This window comes from Epargyreus clarus, unplaced genomic scaffold (assembly GCF_041222505.1).
Source record: "Epargyreus clarus isolate Ecla_fem2 unplaced genomic scaffold, WU_Ecla_fem_2.2 ptg000021l, whole genome shotgun sequence".
NCBI classification, from domain to species: Eukaryota; Metazoa; Arthropoda; class Insecta; order Lepidoptera; family Hesperiidae; genus Epargyreus; species Epargyreus clarus.
In genome coordinates this window covers 16824221-16850796 of record NW_027332228.1, presented here as the reverse complement: position 1 = coordinate 16850796, position 26576 = coordinate 16824221, and the positions used below count along the sequence as shown (strand labels likewise).

The 26576-nt window shown below is 35.3% G+C and overlaps 1 protein-coding gene across 1 annotated transcript in view; it reads left to right on the top strand.

Annotated features, from left to right (window-relative positions):
* Positions 1–15872: 15872 nt before the first annotated feature.
* The window catches only part of NGR-A12 (neuropeptide receptor A12), a 62558-nt gene continuing 51854 nt past the window's right edge, over positions 15873–26576 (top strand). Inside the window, exon 1 of the mRNA XM_073084703.1 lies at positions 15873–16368. Coding sequence (XP_072940804.1) covers positions 16160–16368 — 209 coding nt within the window. The 5' untranslated portion in view covers positions 15873–16159. The remainder of the gene's footprint in view (positions 16369–26576) is intronic.

Here is a 26576-nt window from a genome sequence, read left to right as displayed (position 1 = left end):
CCTTGGTGGTGCGGCCAAATTTCAACCATTAGGCTATCCCCACATTTTCAATTTAGAATTCTGCTTGGAATCTGCGTGTTTATACTCATTTTAGCACATACATGTATGCCTCCATCAATAAAATATTAATATGGAATAATAGGACAAACATTGATTAACATGAAATATTTACATGAGGATTAAATCCCGTGTTATTATTCTCTAACTTAAAAGCGTAGAAAATAGAAGTTTATCCCAATAACCTATAAAACATTAGGAAACGAAATTGTTTACTTATGGAATATTATTATCACAACCATGTAAAGCTTAAATTCACGACGCTACCAATTCCATAGACATTATAAACGATAATTGCTCTATTAAAGTTAACCAGCCCTGAAACTTATATAAACTTGTTTTTCGAATAAACACGGCTCATTGGCAGGCAATGTGGCGGATAAAAGGCTAATAAATATCGAAAATCAAAAGCCTTTTCCAAAGTAAACTGAGGTTCGTTGTATCAAGTACGGTGTAGGTGCCTGGTTACAGAATGTTAAGTTTTGTGACCTTTTGTTGAGTAAAATAAGATTATAAAGCTTCGTATCGTACAATTAGACGTAATTGATCAATTTGCATAGAATTGTATGATTGATCTCCGTTAGTCAGACAGATATCTAAATGGTGAAATTTAGTTCTGAATGTATCTGAGTATTTTTGTACTTGTAATTAATTGTATATTATATAGCGTGCATAAGTAAAGAAGCAAGGGTTCAAGCTTATTTTTTTATAAATCAAAGGAAGAAAGAATTTTAAAAGTAGATGCATATATATACATATATGTATATGAAATCGATACTGCAGAAATACGTACAACACACTAAATATATAAATTAAATATAAAAAATAAAAACATACCAAAACTATAAAGAAAAATAAGTAAATACAAGTAAATACATTTCAAATTTTCTTAAATTGAAGAACAATTGTTTGTACAGATTACTATGTAATAAATCTAGATAATATAGCCAGGTGTATTGTCAGCATCTTGGGTCACCTCTGAACGGAGACAACTTGAACGATTCAATTATTAGAAGTAATGTCAAGTTCGAAACAAGTTGTTAAGCCACTGTTTCACTTGTGCGATTGAGCGCTGCAATATCTGGTATGGCATGTTTATAAACAAATATTTTAAATAGTTAATTGTATCAGGTGTTACATTGCGATAATCCACCCATCCATGCAATTAAGATCAAAACTACTTCGCAACAATCAACAATCGCAAATATTTTAAATAATTGAAAAAGCCCCTTGCCATTAATTTGTTAAACTATCTTTGATTCAATAGAAATGTTATCAATGTCAGTTTCAAAAAGTCAGCTCTCTCTCTCTCTATGTTGTACACATAGCCTTGGAGTTTTTTGCTACCGTGTAACGCATGTTAATAAATAATTTCATTCAGCGACTCAGTAGGCTGACTAAAAGAAAAAATAATTACTAAAAAAAGTCCAATCCTTTCCGTATTTACAAGCTTTTCAGGCAAATTTATTTCAGTACTACGCCATAAAAACGCCATAAAACGCATAGGGTTATAAGAATTCTTACCTGTATTCTCAAGTCGCGTAATGACGAAAGTCCCCCTTAACAAGAGCAATCTCAGAGCGAGGCTGTGCAAACTAATCCGTTATGTCGTTAACTTGACGAGATCCTATAAATAGTGCGAGTACAATTCGACCATCACAATTGGGACCGTTTATGTGATCGTCGCCACACTGATTGGGGCACGTAGGAACTATAACGACTTGGAAAGTGCGTGTTACTACGTTATTAGTTAGGATAGTTTGATGACCTGTAGTTTCTTAATTTTGACATCTCGAGGAATGTACACTTCGAACTTGATGTGGGACCGTGATGACCCCCACATCTATTTTATTTCTTTCGAAGTAATAGCGTGTGCTAATGTGTGAAATTGTAGTTTGAAAAACGTTGTGACATTTCATATACACACACATAAAATATAAATTACATAAATATCTACACTTAGAAACGAATTCAAAAGTAACAATTTACTTAATAGTTAATAACTGTGCGTATCGGAACAGCTAGGAAAATTATTAAAAAAATTGGCGATAAAGAATTTCCTTTCCTATTTATTTCATTGCATGTATAAACCAATTCTCACTAAAACTAAGTTTTATCCACTCCAGTTTACCAGAGCACCAGTTTCATTCAATCCACTAAATTTCTTTATCCACTTCCGTATTTATTGTTTGTCTTCTTAGAAACGATTTCTTTTATTTTATATGTTCCACAGAAATTAAGGTTTCATTCGATCGTTTCAGAAGGAGATTTAAGTAGTTTCTTTGCCGCTGCTTCTCCATAGCGAAACACCTTCCGAAGTGGTGGTAGTTTGTGACGTTAAAAAAGAGTCCTATCTGAGTCAATTTTGAATAAATGGGATTTGAATTGGAATAAATGAAGTTACTTTAATTTATTTTATTGCTGTTGTTAAAAGATAGTGAAATTAATTTGAAATAGAAGTTGTTTTGTTGGAATAAATAAATCCCTATGTATATTTTTCTACTTTTCCTCAAGTTCGTTCTGCATGTTACGCCAAGTAGCGGCCACACGCTATTCGACTACTTAAGTACGTTAGTATTAGTATTGCACGAGAGCCATTTTCTCGCCCTACATTCTACGACAGCTTGTAGCCAATATATCTCCGCCTGCTTTGCATTGTTATTAATTCTAAGGTCCTGGTTTTTCTACTCCCAATATTTAGTTTCACACGATGCTATTAAAATTAGTCCACATACTTTTACTTACAAAATAAATTATCTCGATTATATAGAAAAATTCGTAGCTTAATCAGTTCGAAGACCTAGGATTTTCAAAATAACCTCAATTTACCTTTAACTTTATTGGCAATTGTACAAAGTGAAAATTATGTATCTGAATCTTATCTAGATATTCTACAAACTATAAGGACAAAATAACAATGAATTAATTAAAAAAATCAAAAACCCGACTGCCCCAAAAAGGCTGAAGTAGAATTTCCAAAAGCAGTGAAATAGGCATTTCATTATTTTTATCCAGAAAGCCAAATACAAAGTTTTATAGTAGGTGTCTGCTTCAAAAACAAAAGATGTTCAAACAATATTATCCTATTTTATCCTCGTAGTGTTCATTTACGCTATATAAAGAACCTATGTGTAAAATTCCAGCACGCTTAAGTTCAGCGGTTTCCCTTTGCGTTGATCTCTGGCACAGCAACTCTCTCATTTAGTCAGACAGTCATCTCGATGTGTATATACGAGTATATATGTACTAGCTGACCCGGCAAACGTTGTGTTGCCATATAAATAAAAAAAATGTTAAGGATGAACAACCCTTATCACTTAGGTGTAAAAAAAAAGATAGTGGCCGATTCTCAGACCTACTGAATATGTATATAAAATTTGGTGAAAATCGGTGAAGCCGTTTCGGAGGAGTACGGTAACTAACACGAGAATTTTATATATAAGATATATTATATAATGTATATGTAATCTCCTCTTAATTTCCTTTATTTTAACACCCTACTCGATAGGTTTGGTTAACTTTTTTTAAAACGTGTTACTATTTTGCGAAAAAATTCACCATTTACGGTCTATAAAATATATAACTTCAGTAAATCTAAGTTTCGGTCATTATTTTACCTCGTTAGAGGTAGCATTTCATTATTTTTATCCAAAAAGCCTGATACAACATGTCATAGTGTTTGCTTCAAAATTGACGATTGTTCAAATGAACTTTTAACCCTTATTTTACCGTCTACGGGGTTAATTTTTCGGAGGGGGATAAATAAGTGCGTCCTTGTTCCTATCCAGAAAGCCAAATACAATTTTTTAAAGTAGTTGCTTAAAAATTAAAGGATTTCAAAAAAACTGTTTTCCCCTATTTTACCCTCTTAAGGGTAGAATTTCCAAAAGGCCTTTCTTAGTACTTATTCAAGCTATATAGAGAACCTGTGTGCAAAATTTCAGAACTGTAAGGTCTTTGGTTTAGGCTGTACGTTGATTTCTGAAAAATGAAAAAGTCATTTAGTTAGTCAGTCAGTCAGTCACCTTACTGTTTTATATATATACAAATATGTTTTTATAATCTCCGTTTAATTTCCTTTCATTTGATACCCTACTCGATAGGTTCGGTTAACTTTTTTTTTTAAATGTCTTACTATTTCGCGCCAAAAATCCGCCATTTTGATTTTTTTTTACTAACACCTATCTAAGGACACTCGGGTCGTTGAGACAAATATAATGACACTTTAACTGTTGAAATTCATCCAGCCGTTTGTTAGATCGGATCAAATAAAGAAAGACAAACATACAAGATACGCGCGAAAAACATAACCCTTCCTTGGCAGTCGGGTAATAATAAAGGTATTTTATTTTGTGCTATAAGGGCTACATAAGCGAAATAATAAATGTATTATGCTTAAAGGAAATTATTACAATAATGAGAATAATTTTAATATTCCTAGATGAATTACCTTATATGAGTAAAATAAAGTATCCTACATATGTACATACTTATTTTCGTAGTAAGACACATATTTTCACTTGCAATAATATTATTAATTTACACATATATATGTGTAAATTAATAATATTATTGCAAGTGATTATTACATATGTATTACATACGATGATTATACGTATTGATGGTAAAATTAAACATAGTGACGATATAAGCCTGAGTTATTAATTAATAATTTTCTCAAAAGCGTGCAAAGTGCACTAACCCGTATTTAATCACATATATTATGTTGTTGATATATGATATTGTAGTCAGTAAGTCGTTGCCAAGTAAGTACTAAAGTATTACTTAAGATACGTCCTTGAGTTAACCGAAAACATCTTGTACCTACATACAATTCTCGTGTCGCAATGTTGGTTACCGTACTCCTCCGAAACGGTTTCACAGGTTTTCACCAAATTTTATATGCATATTCAATAGGTCTGAGAATTGGCTACTATATATTTTTCAGACCCCTAAGTGATAAAGGTTGCTCACCCTTAACATTTTTTTATTTATATGGTAACACAACGTTTGCTGGATCAGCTAGTATTCATATAAAAAGAATTATCTAAACTGACGAACTAATTGATCCAGACGTTACTGTTAAAGGTGGTAGTACCCTTTGTGGTTCGACTCCGGCGGCACCACCGCCACACCTATTTTTGCCTCATAACAGCAGCATTAAGCGCTGCTGTATTTCGGTTTGAAGTTTTTGGTAATGGAGACATACTTTTCCGAGGCGTTCCAGCTTAGTCCTCAGGGGTAGCGAAGCATCTGTGGCCGCCCTTAGGTAGGAATATCTAATCCAATCTGGGGTTGATTACAGATGTCCACGGGCGGCAGTAGCCACTTACCATCATGTGGAACTAGCTTGCCTACATTATAACAAAAATCGAGACTAAACAACGTAACCTACAATCTACAATCACAAAAGAGAATTTTCATTAATTAAAGAGAGAGAAATTAAGAGATAAAATTGGGAAATTACGGCTTACACGCCGGTCTCGTAATTCTTAAAGGCACATAAAAACATTACGTATTTAAGCTTCCGCCTAATTATAAATTAGCTAATTTACTTAGCCTTTTTGTAAAATGGTTTCTCAACGGCGTAAATTAAGGGATAAAAGTTGATAAGTAATAAAGTAAATTAATTAATACCTGACATTAAAAAGCTTTTGCAAGTACTGTTTTTATGAAAAGATACTTGTGGACAGTTTGAATGAAATCTTTCAGCGACGTTGGATTTTTGAATACGACCGACCTCGTCTCTATTTTGCAGTATAATCCCTCTTATTTTAATTGCAATGAAACTTTTGCCACCGTCGAGTAGCGAAATAAAATGAAATATATGTTTTGTATAGTCCCACTGGGGCATTTGCAAATAGTCAGTTGCAATATTTTTTTCATAACAACCTTAATAGTATTCTCCTTTTAGTAGTGTTCAGAAGATTTCAGCAATAATATTTCCTATTGTTAATACCTTCTTGAAATCTCAGACGTCATGTGACATTCAAATTTTATAAGTGCATATTCCTTTTTTTTATTTTACCTAACGTTAAGGCTACCTGATGGAAAGCAGTCACCGTCGCCTATGGAAATTTGCAACACCAGAGGAGTCGCCAATGCCTCGCCGGCTTTGAAGGAGAGTTCTTTTTACACCCCTCTTAAAGATCCCCATGTCATCGTCCTGAGGGAATACCTCAGGAGGACATTCATTCCACATTTTGCACTTACGCGGCAAAAATGACCGTGCAAACCGAACCGTGGAGGACCGCCACGGGTCAAGTTGATGTGGATGAAACCTCATCCTTCGGCGAGTGGTGCGATGCACCATATCGATCAGTTCCTCAGAACACTCACCATTATAAAGCTGGTAGAACACATAGAGGGAACCTATGTCCCCTCTACAGTCTTAAGGGTTCTAACCGATCAGAGATCGCTGGGACATTGACGATTCGCACCGCGCGTTTCTGTACGGAGTCAAGCGGGTTAAGGTGGCATTGTGGCGCCCTTGTCCAGAGATGCGAGCATTTCTCCATGTGGGGCCTCAATTGTGCTTACTAATGAATTGTAGCATGTTTAACGATTAAAACACCATGAGTGCTTCGTTAAGAGTTCTGTCCATGACCGGCAGTTATCACTTACCATTTTATTTTTTTAAATTAAATACTTATAATCAACCCTAGATAAGATAAGACCTACCCGAGGCTAGCCACAGATGCGCTGCTACCCTTAAAGACTAAATTGGGAACGCCCACATAAGTATTTCTTCTTTACCACAACCTTCCGACCGAAACACAGCATTGCTTAATTCTGCTGTTATTAGCCTGTTTTGACAGTGGTGCGTCCAGAGTCTGTCTTAAAAAGTTAAAATAACCACCATCACATGGCCTAAATGTCTCATTTGCTACAGTGTTATAAAATGTAAATATTTCTTACTTTTATTACATAAAACAAAAGTGTTCTCATTCGAACAGTAAAATCCGTGTCACACTTTCCCGGATATATATGGCTCATTCACATTCTAAGTACTGAATTTCTTTGAAAGAAGACTTTAAGTCTGAGGCTTACAGTGCGAAATAGATTGCTACAGAAAATGGAAGTGAAAATATTTTTCTTACCCTCCAACAACGCCTGCATTTGAAACTGTGACGTCCAAACGATATTGAACAATGTTTGGTTTGTTCTGGCTTGGGGGTGACAAGTACTTAGTCGCAGCTGTGATCGACTTTGAGTAAATTCTATTCTATATGTATATGTCTATTCTATATGTCTAAGTAACTGATAACTTTAGTACTTACTTCAGACTTAGGTGCTTCTGTTATGATTTAAAAATAAAAATGAGAACATTCTTAAATAGATTCAGTTTTCTTCAGTGATTAAGTATATCACATAATTCTCTAAGTTACGAATTAAAGGAACATTAGAATATACAGCGGCACATGTATATTTAATGTTTTTGTACGAAAATGCTTACGGTAGAGGGTTTTTTGGGGTTTGATTCAAAAACCATCGCCACACCCATTTCAAAGAAAATACAAGTCTTTTTCAAAGGGAAGAAGTTGATACCTACTTAGATATACACTGATATTAAATATACTTAGATAAACACGCATTGGAAGACCTTAAATAGGTCTCCAATCCTCTGGTTAATTCTGATATCCATCAGCGGCAGTTTCCATTTAACACACAGACTAACCCTATCTGAGATTACAGATGTGCGGCAGTAGCTTACCATCGAGTGGACTGCATGCTCCTCTGCTACTCATCTTCTATATATATAAAAGAAAGTCGTGTTAGTTACTCCACTTATAACTCAAGAACGGCTGAACCGATTTAGCTGAAAATTGGTAGGGAGGTAGTTTAGAGCCAGGAGAAGGACATAGGATACTTTTTATCCCGTTCGACCGCGTTTCCGTGAAGTCATTTTATAACTCAAGAACGGTTGAACCGATTTAGCTGAAAATTGGTATAGAGGTAGATTAGAACCAGGAAACGGACATAGGATACTTTTTATCCCGTTCGACCGCGTTTCCGTGAAGTCATTAAATAACTCAAGAACGGCTGAACCGATTTCACTGAAAATTAATCGAGAGGTAGCTTAGAAGCAGGAAAAGGACATAGGATACTTTTTATCCCGTTCGACCGCGTTTTCGTGAAGCATTTTATAACTCAAGAACGGTTGAACCGATTTAGCTGAAAATTGGTATAGAGGTAGATTAGAACCAGGAAACGGACATAGGATACTTTTTATCCCGTTCGACCGCGTTTCCGTGAAGTCATTTAATAACTCAAGAACGGTTGAACCGATTTAGCTGAAAATTGGTAAAGAGGTAGATTAGAACCAGGAAACGGACATAGGATACTTTTTATCCCGTTCGACCGCGTTTCCGTGAAGTCATTAAATAACTCAAGAACGGCTGAACCGATTTCACTGAAAATTAATCGAGAGGTAGCTTAGAAGCAGGAACAGGACATAGGATACTTTTTATCCCGTTCGACCGCGTTTTCGTGAAGCATTTTATAACTCAACAACGGCTGAACCAATTTGACTGAAAATTGGTGGAGAGGTAGCTTAGAACCAGGAGACGGACATAGGATACTTTTTATCCTGTTCGACCGCGTTTCCGTGAATAAATAAGAGTTGAAAGTTTGTATTAAAGTCCCCCAGTTTTGATGCAAATCTATATGAAAATTGGTATTTGGGATTTCGATAGAAAGTAATTAAATATCTATTTTACGATATTTGCAAAATCAACCCTTAAGATGGTTAAGTAAAATTCGTAAAAAAGTAAAAAGTAAAGTAAAATTCGTTAATTTGGAAGCAAAGACTGTAAAAATTTGCATTTGGCTTTAGAAGACACTTCGTTTAGAAGTCGGCAGATTTTGAAGCAAAGTCTATGAAAAATGGAATTTAGCTTTTTGATTCAAAATAATAGAGCACATTTTTCACCGTTTTTGGAAAATCAACCCATAGAAGTCGGTCGTTTAATCGGGTATGGAACTTTAATTTAATATCCGTTAATTTGGAGCACTAAGAAAATTATCATAAGACATAATGAAGCATCTGAGTCACTGTTTGTTTTTTTAGATCAACCCTTAAGACTGTTATAACCTGCCTTTCTATTTACACACCTGTTTCAGCATTTTTAGCTATTCAACAACCCGATTAGAGTACTATAAGTAAATAAACTTTCTTTAAAAAAAACCGTTATTGAAGGTTTAGGTACTTCTTTTCGCGTGTTTGTAAAAAAAAATAACAAAGAATACAACCGACTTCTATGTCACTACAAAGTAAAAAATAATTCGAACGAAATATATTGAGCGCCGACTTCAGAAATATGTACTAAACCAACATTTATTTGAATTATTTTTTACTATGTAGTAACATAGAAGTCGGTTGTATAATTTGTTAATTTTTTTTTTACCCTTTTTAGTGATGACATAATAACATTTATATTAATACAATATAAAATTGTATAAACGTGATCATGAATTAAGGTAAGGTCTGAATTTACATTGATTGGAACCGCCCGCTCGCAGGGCGCTACCGCGCCCTGCCCGCTTAGTTTTATATTGTCTTATGTGTTCCAACCTAACCTTACTAAATAGTCAATGATTTGCAATTTCATTAGAACCTACACCAAATATCTTCAAACACGACTCTATTATTCCCATCGGTTGAGGAGTTACATATTTTGTCTCCGAGCCACATTATCAGACCCTTAAATAGTCAATGATGAAGTGACTTTGCAATTTCGTTAGAACTTACACTAAATATCTTCAAACACAACTCAAATATCCCCATCGGTTGAGGAGTTACATATTTTGTCTCCGAGCCACATTATCAGACCCTTAAATAGTCAATGATGAACTGACTTTGTAATTTCATTAGAACCTACAATAAAAAATAACACAATAAAAAAAGAATTATTAAAATCGGTTCACTAACGGCGGAGTAATTCGTGTACATACATAAAAAAAAGATACCGGCCGAATTGATAACCACCTCCTTTTTGAAGTCGGTAAAAAAATAACAGAGTGCAGAGAGGTAGAGTGAATTTTATTTAATTGTATTTTTTATTTTCCTGTTCTCCTGTGGCTAATATCTGTCCTAATATTTACCAGTAGTTTATGGACATAATACATAAATTACACGAGTGAAACCACGAGGTACAGATAGTCACTCATAATTAGGTGGTACGAAGTTCACCGGGTCATCTAGTATATTATAAAAAATACTAGCTGACCCGGCAAACCTTGTGTTGCCATATAAATAAAAAAATGTTTAGGATGAACAACCCCTTATTACTTAGGGGTATGAAAAATACATAGTAGCCGATTCTCAGACCTACTGAATATGCATATAAAATTTGGTGAAAATCGGTAAAGCCGTTTCGGTAGAGTACGGTAACTAACATTGTGCTACGAGAATTTTATATGTAAGATTGTTTCTTATTTATAATTTTCAGTACATGTATGATGCATATAAAAATTTAAAATATGCATGGAATTCTATACGAAGTCCTTTACAATGCATTAGTATCTATGAATTCTGAGCTCAGACGTCACGTATGCGCGCTGTACATCACATGTGGTATATAATCATGGATTTATAGATGGAATTTATGACGTGAAATGAAATAGAATGAGGTAAGATTAAAGTTTGTAGAAGTCTTCGTGGTTTGAATGCGGAGGCACTGGCATTTTATTTTTCTTTTTACAATTTGTACCTTATACCAATGTAAAGTAAAATGTAATAGAGAAAAATAAATCGATCACAAGTGAACCCTTGATGTCTAAGTTAGAAAGCCTCGTTTTGAAACTTGGCAATAATGTAATCACTCTAATCAAACTCCACCTAAACTCCGCGAAAAATGCTCCTAAAATGGTTCAATCACGCAAAGTTAACCTTTACATCCAAAAAATAGTCAAACAAAAAATTTAACCGTCTTGAATTATTAATCCGGTTTATATATTTACTATAATATAAAGATAATCATTGAGGTCTAAAATTAATAAACAAAAAATACAATCGACATTCATGTCAATACAAAGTAAAAAATAAATAAATATATGTTGGTTCAATACATATGTAAGTTTTGAATTCATTCCTCAAAAGAAAAATACACGACCATAAATAAACTCTTTTCTTTGGAAAGTCGGCTAATAATGAACAGACGAACAGTCTACTTTATTTTCATTTTTATTTATTTCTTAGCTATTGGTATAATAAGATTGATATCGGACATTTAAGGGCCATCAAATCGTCATGGCTTTAGGCCTAAACTGAGGCCTAAACGTGAAACGGTTTCGAAGCGGGTTTATAGGCTGAGAACATAATAGGAACTCGCCTTTTCTACGCCCTTTCCCAAGTCCTCATTGACATTTCCAAATTTAGGATTCTGTCACGTCAGCTTAACTTTATCGCAATTATTACCATTTTAGAAACAATTTTGTAGAGCAATGATAGGTAAAGGTGAACATTTCAACTACTGAAATGTAAATATAATTATAATTATCATCTAAATATGGAATTTATAAAACACGTGTCAAACAAGAGTGTATGTAGACACTGAAGTATTATACGGATTTACACGAAATTTTATGTATTACTGGATGTGTGTAGTTACTATAAAGTTAAATTCGAATCCTTTTTTTTCCTACCAAGTATAAAAATTTCGGGCTGAGAGCAATTGCCAAATTTCGCAGAAACAATGAATAGTTTGATAACTTAATAACAGGCTTTATTAAAAAAATACAAGTATGGTCACAAGACTATGATTAATAATATATGACGGGAATACGATTCAGTCTTGTTTATCATCTGTTTTCCTAGTTTATTTAATATTTAATAATCTAGCACATTCAATACGAATTCACTTCACTTCATTGAACACGTGGTACTTTGTCCCGTGAACCGATCACTGGTTCCATGTAATGGCGGCTGCTGTTCACTTTATCTACTTATAGCTCATATTGCGTCATAATAAAAATGACTAATAACAGCAGTATTAAGCGTTGATATATTCTGGATTGAAGGGTGTGGTAAGCGAGACTTATTTTGCTGAGGCATTCCAGCTTAGTCCTCATGGGTAGGGGCGGATCTTCCAGTGACCTCAGGTAGGAATTTAATCTTATCGTGGGTTGATTACAGATGTTTATAGGTGGTAGTATTCACCATCAGGTGAAATGCATGCTCATCTGTTCCTCCTATACAAGCTTCGAATTAATGGTAGTTTTTAACCATCAAGTTTTACCACTACATAGTTTACTCTAGGCACACATATGTCGTTATGAAATATAACAAAAAATCACAGTAATTTCACGCCTTTAACCCCATTTAATACAGAGAGAGATTAGATGACTTCGCGTTTTCGTAACACCCACACACTCTAATCTCGAAAATATCACGTTTATTTTATTAGATTAAAGATCACAAAGTATTTATTTGGTCCATTAAGACACAAAGAAAAAAAAAATTAAATCAAAAGAAAATAAAATAACATAACACAAAGGAATTTGTGTTTTGATAAATTTAATCAAATTGTAATTTTAAACTGTATCTGTAAATGTAATTTTAATTGTAAATTTTATAAACCTTTGCATTACTTTTCTTTCAAACTTTATCGCATATTTTGTTACAAGGGTGACATAAAATTGGTCACTCTCGTGGCCTTACCTCCACTGCACTGCATGCACTGAGGGTCATAGATTCAATACCTGACCAGACAAATGTAATTGCTGCAAACCTCGCTTAGTTGTGGGGATGATCCCGTCGTTAGTAGTATCCACTTATATCCATAAAATCCATAAAAGGTGTTGCAGACATATTTATATATATATAAAACATGGTACAGTTTTCAATAAATTATAAAAAAACAACGGGCCACTATATTTAACGACGAAACATGAGCTTACAAAGAGCTTAAAAGCTTCCAGTTCGGTACACGCCGATAGTTTCATAATGTAATTTACTGGCATTTCTGAAGCCATAATCCATATTTATGTCTACTTTTAAGGGAAAACTCTTATAAGGGATGGAAAACTGTAATTTCCAGAACACCAACTTATAATTATGATATAGCATATTTAGAATGATATATAAGTTATTCACAGGAGTTTGACATACATGTATGTACGTACGAATTTTTTATGTGCATTTCTTATCTTATAAATGCGTTTTGTTGTATGGACAGTGCCATCCGTGGAAAAATATACAAATAACCAGGCCCAGATCAAGAATTTAAGTATATTATTTTGATAGATCGTTTTTCTCTAAGTATCGCTTTCGTAACACATAACCCCCGAAATTCTAGAGGACCACATCCTACTTTGGTCAGCGAGTCCCTCAGACTTAGTCAGTAGCTTTGTTAGGCTGTCCAAACGACCTTTCTCCCATCCGCCACCCGGGGGATGCTTCCCTACGCCGTGAGGCCCAGCGCGGGGCTCTGGCATCTTGAGACAATGGAGAAAGATCGGGCGGTAAAGCGCTCATACCTGGGACGGCAGGGGTAGACGCCCAGTTGACCGTCCCAGATATCGCTGGAAAGATGAACTAATGAAGGACCTGCGTGAGATCCGGGTAGATAACTGCCTGGAGATGGCGGAGGACGGGCCAAAGTGGTGTCTCTTAGTATCGGAGGCTGACTCACTTTGGGTCGTTACGCCAACGCAGTAAGTAAGTAAGTATATAATTTTGATATCTGTCTGGCCTGAGATCGAACCTGTAACCCACTGCGTATCAGCCTAATTCGGGAAGTACCTGTCCCGTATAGCCGGAAGGGAGCCAACCACCCAGTGCCACCATTGTAGCTGCGACGAGGACACGGCGCAGCATACACTGGAGGAGTGTCCTGCATGGGACAGCCAGCGCCGTGTTCTCGTCGCTGCAGTGGGGCCAGACCTCTCGCTCCCCGCCGTAGTAAAAGCTATGGCCGGAAGCGACAGGTCTTGGAAAGGAGTTAAAACCTTCTGTAAGGAAGTCATCTCACAGAAGGATGCTGCGGAGAGGGAGGGAAAGAGAGAAATCTTCAGACCTCCCTATCCGCAGCCGGAAAACCGGGCGTAGGAGACGGGATCCCCACGCTCATTTCCTACCCCCATAACAGAGGCATTGGCGCAAGACGCGAGGGTGTCCTGCGTCAAATCAAATAGCCTCGAAATGGCGCGCGCGGTGTTCCCGCGCGCACCTCAAAGATGACGGGATGGAGTAGCTCCAGCTCCATTCAAAACCGAGAGGAGCCTGGGTGCGGGCAAATGCCGTCGGGACTGCGGAAGAGTGCTACTAGCGTACCCGTGGTCTCGACAAAGGGCGTACAGAGGAACACCGTAGGGTTTTAGCTGGTAGGAGTCCGGCATATCCTCTCAGCTGCCCCCGCAACTGAGAGGAAACCATGATGGGATTCCCCACGAAAAAAAAACAATGGTCTGTCATGCAATAAAAGGGAACTTAGCAGGAGGTCAAAGTGATGCGCCCATTAATTAACTGACACTTAATTTAAGACGACGGCAAAATGTCACAATGAAACCTGAATATCTAGGAGATCTCTATAATATTCACAAGACTATGTGAAGTCTACATTCCCGGACTTGGTGGGGTGGACTATTAGTAAGTAAGTAGTAGTAACTCTTTTAATTTCGGAAAGTATTAGTAAAACAGTAATGATTTGATGATAAATGTACGCTACTTTTCATTCTGAAAATGTGAGCACCCCTTTTACAAGGTTAATATGAACAGAGAACTGTCCTAATATACTACGTCGCGAGGCTCTTGAGGACTGAAATTAAATTCCTGAAAGCCTTTAGTTACATTGTCTGGACTAAATATTTTTTTTATTATTTGCTGCAGATATTTTTATCATAATTAACTTTTTGGTATGTATTATTGTAACAGCAAGAAGTTATGAAGTAAGTGAAATGTATGGAATGAAATGAAATATATTTATTTTGTATAGGCCAACGGCGGCACTTTAAAAATTGTCAGTTACAATATTTTTCTTAAACTACTACTGGATTGGAACGCGACCTATGCATTTATATATGCTACGATATGCATTATTACTTCCAAAAATGATAATATATCATATCTGAGATCTAAAATTGATTACCATAATACTTACACCATTAAATGATCTTCTATCAAAGTACCTCTCTAAATATGGTTCGACATGGGACACACCACCACACACCAATTTATAGCGTGAATCAGTTATTGCGTTCCAGAGGAAGGGTGTGGAGTGTAGATGCGGACTGACTTATACATGAGGCGGCCATATAAGTCATCAGAACTGGCAACGCATTTGTGATCGGCTTCATGTAGAAACCCCTGATTTATATGGAGTTGAGTGACATTGGCTCTTCACCATCTAATTGATTACATCCTCGTTTACTATTTAATATTATATAACAACAAACCAATTATTACCAATTATATGCCTTAACGTTATTCATAAAGTATGTTAAGTACTGCTCGATACTCGGCCAGCATTTTGAATAATAACACATAACCCTTTCCACTTTAACTCAACTATGCTTTTACATTCCAAACAACTGAAAAAATCCCAATTTATCTAGCATTGATTAGGCCTGAAGTTTATATAAAAACATCCATCAATCCTACCTTGATTTCCGGCGTCAGAGATTGATCACTAAACTCGTATGAAGTTACCCAAAAAACTTTAGAGAAAACCTCTAAAACTCTGGATCATAGTATCAGCACTAAACATTTCACTATTGCTCTCTCTGTCCCGCCCAATGTCGTCTCATTCACTCCCACTGCCATTCAGTGAGATTCTGGAGCGCTTGTAACGCAGACGCTACATTTTCCGGGAAAAACTGAGCGACGACTTTTCGAAGTTGTTTTGGGAATAATTGTTTAAAAGTGGGTGAAATAACTGAAGTTTAAGTTTTTAAAAGTGGCGATTTTGTCTTGAATCCTAAGTGAAAGTTTTAAAGTATAGTGTAAAGTGTATACTGAAAAATAGTGTGTTTTAGTAATAGTGAATTTAAAATGTTTCTTTTCGTTAATAATTAAGTAAAGTAAATATTTTAAGTTTGTTAAAAAAACGGTTTGTTACAATGTAAATAAAAATGAACAGAAAAGGTGTTTTCAACTTCCAAAATGCCGCCTAACGTGACTTTTACTGATTTGGGCACTTTCAATAACTTTAACTTGAGTGAAAACTTGAGTTTACAATTGGCTGGTGAATTGAATATATTATTTCAGCCTGAAACAGTGCTAATAGCGTTATATGTGCCCGTGATATTACTGTCATTGGTCGCAAACATTCTTCTCATAGTGGTCGCTGTTAAATGTAATTATACTAAAAAGTAAGTAAAACAAACATAAGTCATGTTTTTAAATTATCTACTGTGATGATGAGAAATGTTATGGGATGATGAACGTGGCATAGTTGCGGGTTTGAGACCTCGGCTGAGAAAACGTCCTAAAAATATTTATATTCTGCCTCTGGGTTTTTGTGTGCTTTAATTTATCATCATAGAGGCAAACTATATATAGAATACCATAGTATAGAATTGTGGAAATATTTTTAGAATTTTATAGACAATATCTTTTAGTTGCGTGACTTCAGTATTTGTAAGGCAGAATGCGGAAATAATTAAAGGTATTTTTATGTATAGCTTTATTTAACTGTAAAAAATATTTCATTATTATTTAAAGATGGTAGAATCCTTCGTTGTGTGTCTCTGGAGACATCACTTCACACCCACGTCTAAAATATAACAGCAATGTAAAGCACTGCTGTGTTCTAGTTTGAAGGGTGTGGTAAAGAAGAGACCCTTATAAGGGGAATTCAAATTTATTCCTCAAAAGTAGGAATATATTTGTGACTGACGTCAGGTAGGCGTGCACTCCTATTAAGGTTTGATTACCATGTTTGTAACAAACAAACATGGCAATCAATGGGTTGATCATATTGTGTCCATAGTAGTGGCTACTTACCATCAACTCAACAGGTGTACTACAAGTTCTTTTAGTACTTCTATAATATCATCCGTATATTAATTAAAATATTACTCACTAGTTGCAAGGTCGGCAATATCGCTCATTTTATTCGCATGAAATAAAACAGTCCTGGATCTCCATTATGGAGCAGTTCATTGCGATTTAATCTTCCGGAACTTTCATAAAAATGTATTATTTATTTAAATTTTATGGATCTCATAGAATCGTGTACTAAAATATGGTCTCAATGCTAAGCATTATCTGTCAACCTTAGAGCAGTTAGTAAGCGATGCGACGGACAGAATACAATCAACTTACATAATAAAGAAATGCAGCAGATGCCCTTGTTACTGAAATTCTACCTGCCAATCGAAGGTCCGAGCATTACTTCCCAGACACATCTGATTTTAATGCTGTGTGCATATTAAAAATATTATTTGCTATAAGGATGAAAAAACATTATAAGGAAAAAACATTATAAGGAAAGTTCTCTAAAGTACGTGAAGTCTACCAGTTCAGTGCCCAGCATAGGGACCAAAATAGGATAATTCGACGGTAATATTCCAAAATACTTATTTCATTTAAACGCACTAGTTGATAGTTTCATAAGCATAGTGTTTCTATTAAATGGGATATAATGGCCACGTCAACCAAAACACTTAGGGACTTGATAAAATCTGAGACAACAGTTACGTCTGTGATGCTTCAAGCAAGCGTGCAAAGTAATAACAAAGTTATAACATATTTTTTTAAGGTGGTAGAACCCTTTGTGGTTTTTTTCTACCTAGTAACAGCAGTGTTAGGGCGCTGCTGTCTTCCGTTTTGAAGGGTGTGGTAAGGGAGACAGACTTTTCCGAGGCGTTCCAGCTTAGTCCTCAGGGGTAGCGGCTCATCTGTGGCCGACCTCAGGTAGGAATATCTAATCCTATCTGGGGTTGATTACAGATGTCCATGGGCAGCAGTAGCCACTTACCATCAGGTGGATTGCATGCTCGTCTGCTACTGCTATATTTAAAAAAAATATTTATATATTAACAATTTCATTGTTTTCAGATACTATCCTGTTTTTTTAATAACCCTTCACAAACATTCCATTAAGCCGTCAATTAAGCAACATTTGCGTCGCTCTAGAAACTCGAATTAATTTTAATTTATTCAAATCATATTTGTTCTGGCAATTGATTTTGGGGTAATTTCGCAATTCGCTGGTGTTGTTTACGGCAGCGCTGACGAGGTTTAGAAGTAAACAAGGTTAAGAATCTTAAGCTCTCTTTATAATTCTATTGCACTATTGCCTGAACTTACCTCTACCTTAAGACATCTTAATGTCCGATTCTGGTTTAAAGGTTTGAAACTTATATAAAACACCAATTAGCTCGTTGCTGCTCGAAGATATGGTGGCAATTTCGCCGCAAACAAACCGCAGAAATAATACGTAAAAATATATTGATTTTCTTTATTTTTATTATGGCTGTTTTTTGTAATTCTCATCCAATTCAATGTTGTTTTGGACTAGTCCTTTTTAATGTTAATTGTAGTAACAAGCAAACGAGAATGAAGTCGTATTTTATGGTAACTTCAATCAACCCTAACTACGATTGATTTCCTACCTGAGCTTCTACGAAGACTAAAGAAGCCTCGTGTGTCTTCATTACGTCATTCTTCAAATCAAAAAACAGTGTTTAACACTAATAATGGTAATAAAATATATTAAATGTTTTCAATTGGATCACAGTTCTATCCGAGATATTGATATAAAACCGTACGATTTCACACGACGATAAGATTTATTGTGACTCTATGGTTACCATGGAAGAGAAAGAGTATTAAAGTGTTATGTTGTCACAAGGTAGAGCTTTAGTAAAGCTCCTTCCGTTTAAGGTCAGTCGTTTCCTGTACAATTAACGTGTACTATTTCCTACTTCCTACGCAATTTTATTTATATTGTATTAGATATTATTGATTCAATAGAGGAAATATACTCGTAGTAATTGGCCCTTTGATCGCTCACAATTTAATTAAGCTTAAGAAAACTTAAAAGTATTATTAATTGCCCGTATTTTTTATCAAATATCGAAAATATAGCGACACTATGACGTAATTATCGTATAGGGCATCGCGCTTGGAGGACTCCGGTTGTGTTTCGTTGGAGATCCCGGAGTCCTTCACGTAGCGCTAAGGATGGCCAATGGGAGGGTTTTTGTGGGTAAAAATACCCACATACCCAGGTATCGCTTACCTTTTGGTTTAGATTTCTTCCCGTGTAAACAAAACAAGTGTATTTACAGGTACGAGTAGAATCCGGTGGAACTACCGCCACACCATTTTCTACTTTATAGCAGCAATCTAGCGCTGCTGTATTCCTGTTTAAAGGATTTAGTAAGGTAACATTAAAACGAAGTAATTTAACTTGTACCATAAAGGTGACTGAGCTCACATAGGATATTAATCGCCTTTGGGCTTCATTACAGACACACCATTTAAGGTCAAATGGACAAATACATATTATAGAATTGAATACAAATATATATTATAGAATTAAGTAGACTACATGTTAAAATTGTAGAAAATAAATGGAGTTTTTTGTTGTCATACGGAATGTTTTTTAAAAACAACAGATTATTTTTCACGATGTTACGTCTACGGACTTTTGGCACGTGCTCCGGAAACCAATGCTTATTTATGCTGGGACGTTGTTAGAATTTTTACTTACGCGGTATCCATTATAATGTTTGTGCGTATTATATTAAACAAAACTATTTTTATGTTGCCGAGGTAAGGATAAAAACGGGATCCTATTACTAAGCCTCCACTGTCTCTCCGTCTGTCCGCCTGTCACAGGGCTCTATTTCTTAAACCGTAATATATATTCAGTAAGAAAGGTATTTTTTATTGAGTGTATTACTATGGCCGCTGTAACAACGAATACTAAAAATATCGCAGATCTTTTTCGGCATTTTCATTTTACTATTTTAAAGACGTTTAGTATTTATGAAATCCTCCCGGTGCAAATTCGAGTCAAACATGGCAGATTTTTTTAGTTCTTTTTTTCAAAAAAATGATTAACAAATAATACTATCCCACTACCTGGTACTGGTCGCCACTCAGAATCTGAAGGGTTTTAGGACATAGTCCACCGCGCCGGCTAAATGCAAGTTGGTAGGTTTCCTCGCTAAGTCTTCCATCGCCGTTTAAACGAAGTGATAATTAATTTTTAATACGCAAATACCTTGAATAATCATAGAGTAATTGTGCCTGGGATTCAAACCTAGGACTCCTCGATTGAGAGGCTGAGTTTCTAAAACCACTAGGCTATGTATCTGCTTTTAATAGCCATGAACTTGAAGACACCACCTTAAGTAGTTCCATAACTAAATCAATTTTCTCAGGTAAATGTAGTTATAACTTCAAGAGTAGTGCTGTCAAGAACAATCAATTCTGATAAGGGCATTAAACGTGTATTTCTTCTCGTTAATATGAAGTTTATGTACCCGTTGGAGGTGTTAAGTATAATTGTGGGCTGAGGACGAAAACACTCAAATAGCTTTAAGTAAAAAGTAAAAAAAAAAATGAAAATTTGATGTGATTTCATTTGACAAAACAATTTGCATCAGTGGTTCCATGAAAGTGAAATATACCAATTGGTAATAAATATTCGTATATGTTTTCTATAATATGAAATAGCAAACGAACACGCAGTCCATCTGATGGTAAACTATTATTGCTGTCCATGAAAATTGAAATAAACGCCAGATATGATACGTATCTGAGTTCTACCATCAGAGATGAGAGAGATTTTGAAGGTTGACCCTTAGTGGTTCGACTCCGGCGGCACCACCGCCACACCTATTTCTGCCTAATAACAGCAGTATTAGGCGCTGCTGTGTTCCATTTTGAAGAGTGTGGTAAGGGAGACATACTTTTTCGAGGCGTTCGAGCTTAGTCCTCAGGGGTAGCGGCGCATCTGTGGCCGACCTCAGGTAGGAATATCTAATTATATCTGGGGTTGATTACAGATGTATACTATAAAAAAAATGTCCATGGGCGGCAGTAGCCACTTACCATCCGGTGGACTGCATGCTCGTCTGCTACTCGTATACTATAAAAAAAAAGTCCATGGGCGGCAGTAGCCACTTACCATCCGGTGGACTGCATGCTCGTCTGCTACTCCTGTATTATAAAAAAAGACCTACCAGAGCTACGGACTAAGTTAGAACACCTCATATAAGTCTCCTTATCACACCCTTCAAATCGGAACACAGAAATACTTAACACGGCTGTAAAAGCGGAAATAGAAATGGCTAATGAACACATGTCATAACTTCCATCACACATGACATTCATAAACATTTCTGTAACAGTCAAAACTTTACACGAGTTATTGCGACGTTATTTTTGTAACTTTTCAACGTTGAGTTTCAGTGCTACGTTTTAATTTTTATTACCAATTAAAACATTTTTGTATGAACTCAACTCTTTGAGTGAATACTTTTCATTATTTTAGAAAACGTGAGTCCATTGATTTGTAATTTGAAAAAAAAAATCTTCTTACAATTTGTGTACCTTGAAGTAGGTGTAATACCACGGGCACTTAATAAAAAAATAGTAAATAAAATCTGTACTGTTTGGTGATGATGATGATGACTACAAAGTAATCAAGTATTTTCGTGTTATAACAACAGCGAAAGGCTACTTCAAGAAAGTTGAAACCTTTATTATATTTAGATCTGATGTAGGTTTCGTCTTGTTCTGCTGATTTTGGTCAATCTTTCTAATATTTATCAAGAATACTTTGACCCACACAGAGGTCGCGTTCCGATCCGGTAGTAGTTTAAGAAAAATATTGTAACTGGCAATTTGTAAGTGCCGCCGTTGGCTTATACAAAATAAATATATTTCATTCTATTCATTTTATTAATTCATTCATTTTGTTTCACACAAAATATTTTTTATCAAGTATCAATTACTTTCAATGCTATCATCTCAGTGCGTTCTTAGGAAGCGTTAAATTCCAATTTCCGGCAACTCGATATTCGGACCTTACCATAATCAATCTCTGTCCGCCGCAATTTTGTAGGACCCTCAGACAAAGGGGCTGTAAATCCTTCGATCTGAATTTAAATAAGTTTTATTGTTGTTTGTAATGATTTCGTATTATAAAAGCATTAGTGTATTTAGTCGCAACTTCAGATGTTTGTTAATTTTGTAAGCAGCAATCTTCAGCAATCGCACTGGTGTTTTTTTGTTACATTGAAGCAACAAACACAGCCGCGCTTAACTGCTGTTAGTAGGCATATGTAAATGTGGCGGTGGTACTTGTAGAGGCAAACCATGGAGAGTTCTACCATCTTCAGATATATACTATACTGTAGATAAGTCTATCTTAATTGTGGTAAGCGACGCATGCTTAACAATAGAACATATAAAAGAAGATCTCGATATATAAGACGTCATTCACTTAGCTGGTTAATGGTTAAATGTTTTTTATATCAAATTTTTATTATATCAAATTTTATATCAAACTAAAAAAGTTCAGTCCAGAATATGTGCCTTTTTTCTTAAACATTTGACTGGTTACGTTCATAGAAAAATTACATACTAATTGAAAGTATGAAACCTATATAATATGCAAACGTTAGGTGGACCATTTTTTCCTGTCACTGTCTTTGGATAGGCCAACTTGTTGCCCTGTCTATACCCGCTTACCTAAAGGTTGCGACAGGAAAAGTATAGTCAACTTAACATTTACATATTCTTTGGGCTTCACACTTTTGATGGGCGTACATAAATCAGACCAGTGAAAAGTTTAAGAATTTATTTTTATTGTAAAAAAATCATATTCTGCTCGGTGAAGGTCGTTTTATATCGGGATCTTAGACCAATAAGCGCCCAGCCTTAATGATAGCGATGCAACTATTATCTATCCATCCATCTTCCATCCATCCATCAATATTCTCGTCGGGTTTGGGTTTAATGGACTCTATCGATGCGTGCATTCAGTAAATGTCAGATGGATGACATGTTAGTTACATCATGGCAGAATTTAATATTGGCACAACTACAAAATTAGATACTTTCTATTCATGTACTGATTATATTTTGCCTCTGTCAGCTTTCTGTTATAACAAGAGTATTTTCATAGTGTCTCAAACAAGCAAGTGGTAATTTACATGAATCAGCTAGTTTATTGTGAGGATACGAGTTCAAAGGAACTACTTATTACACTGCCTACGATTGGTTGTAGGCGTCTAGTACACCATGTCGTCATGTCGAGCATTTAACTTGGGAACTTGTGACTACGTATTCAGTTTGGTATCTTAGAACTAGGGATGGCGATTATTTCATCGAAAAATCGATCTTACATCTATTCAAACCTAGCAAAGCTAGCAAAAAGGTCATCAAGACCAAAAAATCACTGAAGTACGTATAAGCAAAAGATGTCTATAATACAATATAATATAATATGATGTTTTTATGTTCAATCAACTTCGAAGACATCGAATATCGTTTTTCTAGGATGAAATAACGATTCACGGAAACCAGAGATTGATTAAAATAATCTATTTTTTTGATCCAAAAAATCGATTTTTCGATTAATCGAGCTCATATCGCCATCTCTACTTAGAAGAGAGCTTAATTGTGTCGCGGTGTTGTGGCGGTTAATTCGATTTTGTCATCTCTAAATTGTCTTAGCAATAGCTCATTACTGTCGCAATATACGTACACATTTTGTAGTACTTGACTAAAGGACTGAGATTTTTAATACATGACTGAATAGTTAGTTTTTTGGGCATAAATTAATAGTTGCGAATGTGCTTAAAAATAATTATGGGTTAGATGGTAAGGTAAAGGTACTCGTAATATTACGTAAACGAGAAGGTCTGAGAGAAAAATAACTATTTTTTGGTTAAAATCAGACAACTTGAGAATCGATAATGCCGTCGTAAACTATAACAGGTACCTTTAAGTCTCACTTCTCAAAGGCACTCTTACGTAATCTAAATCCACACTTGACTAGGTATCTACGCGTAGGTGTCACTGTAAACACTAAGCGCCGAGGACGGCCACCGGGGGGGTTTTAGTGCGGTAAAAATCCTACATAACCCGGCGTCGCTCCCACGTCGTAGGGTACCTTTTGAAGGTTTCCCCCTCGCAAACAAAAAAAAAAGGTGTCACTGTATAATTCTGCATATAATTACGTACATTCTAGTATAGACATTTGCATCTTTATTAATGTAAGGGTGATACTCGTAATCATGACCTCATCCGTAGGTTCAACCATCCATTATTAACACATCATTATAAACATTTATCACCGTCAAACAATTATTTTACCTGGTTTATGTAAACGTCCAATATACTGAGCTTAGTGAGCATTGGTACATTCAACCCACTTTTGAAAGCTTTCCGTGGTTTTTATGTTGTTTCCTTCGATTTTAAAGCATTTGAAAATTTGCCTTTAATAAGTAATTAACATAAAAAAATCTGTGGTTTGTGTATGGAATTTGAACTCTGGGTGTCTAACATGGTTGATTTTATACAGTGGTATCTAGTGAGATACCATGTAGTGACAGCTTCATTCAAACTTAATAGAATAATGCATGGAGTATTTTGAATAGTCTATTCTAGCTATTCTGATATTGATATATGTATCCAGAAACGCAGAATTAATTTAAAAATTTAGTACAAAGCAGAACATTAACATTAATTCTCTTCAATTATTTTATATTTACACTAAGAAATATATTTTTTTACTTTTAGTCTGATTAATTATAAGGGCGTCGTTTTTAGTTATTTTTTACAATAATTTATTTAACTGATAAACCAATGTAAAAGCTTGTTTGTAAAGGTCTATAATTAAACACAAAGTAAAAACAGTAAAAGAAAACAGGTGTATTTCTTCAACTATCAGATTAGTAAGAGACTTAGGCAATAAAGTAAACTAAGACGCCGTAGGAGGACGGGTGTTTTTAATAAAGCATTTGTACATTTTACAAAATAGAGTTTAGTTTATTTTTACTTTTACAAAGTGTTCCATTTATTTGTTTGTTTAAATGCTGTTTAAAGCATGGGCGTAATTCATACCTGTTCGATTTCAAGTATTTCAAGTTTTTGAACTTAGAGGACCGGACGTAAAATCACACGTAAACCTCAGATTCTTGAAGTTATGTGAAGAATATACGACGTTTTGTGAAATAAACAATAATTTAAAAGCATCACATCTTTAATAAATACGTTTTATAGTTGCCTAAAATAGTAGTCCAAACAGATGTGGGCCGATAATGAGTTTATGATGACAATGAAGACACATTACTATGGGTGACATAGACCACCTAGTACCAGGTGGACAAGATGTAAATTTTCTTAAATTTCATAAAAATCGCAACTACATGAAAAAAATGTTTTCTACACTCAAAGCCTCACGCTAGAATTCCCTATTTACCCACACAGATAGAAATACACAAACACCCAGAACCAGAAACAGAAACGCAAATTCATCATTTACATGCCTGTCTAGCCGGTGACTGCTCCGCCACGCGGTTCGGCAAGAAATAGCCTATGGACTTGAGACTTAAAAGTTACAGTCGTACAATATTACATAAGAAAGTTAATCTGTTGCACTAAACTTTCTACATTCAACTTTCACAGCATAAACACAAAACTATAATGTGAATGGATTAAAAAGTTGAGCACGTGCCAATGTCTACGCACAAATTTGAAATAGTGCCAAACGATTTTGTCTTTGAACTGTCGACACTGACACGATACTTCTTTTACGGTTTTACGATTAATTGTCTGAGGAATGGTTGTACGTAATATACTTACTCCTCCGTCATCGACGTCTTCAACCCATTTCTGTCCCACTGCTGGGCATGGGTCTCCTCTCAGAATGAAACGGATTAGGCCGCCGCGCTGGCCAAATGCAAATTGGTAGTCTTTACATGTACCCTTGAAAACTTTTTTTAAGATTTCTCAGGTATGCAGGTTTCCTCACGATGTTTTCATTTACCGTTTATGCAAGTGATAAATAATTTGTTGTACGCACGAATTTCTTATCTACTAGGCTATCACTGCTTTAAAAAAAAGCTATACTTATACGAAGTCAAATATTTTAGTGTGATTATTACCTTGCTCATCTATTGACATAGCTCGTTGGAGTTTTCTCCAGGTCCACAGCTATAGGACTTAAAAATAGAAGCAGTAATTTCTTAAATCTGCAGTTTCACAGTCTTATTAGAACGTTGCGAGTGTTTTTTTTTTCTTCTTATTTGATCGTTTTTAAATATCATATGTAACAATATTTTGAGGACACAATATCTATATGGTTACTTTTATGTACGTATGTTTCATAAAACAGGTGAGCCTGCTACTGTAACAAATAAAGTTGACCCGTTCATTTGTAATCACTAATCAGTAAACAGAGACGACAAAAGCTTCTAGCTATTTTGACTGTGTGTTGACAGAAAAACCATGTGTCAAAACTATTTGTGTTTTGTTTACCGATGGAGGTATATTCTTGAGGAGCCAACAAACGTAAATAATGATTTATGATACTAATTTACTGCGTCAT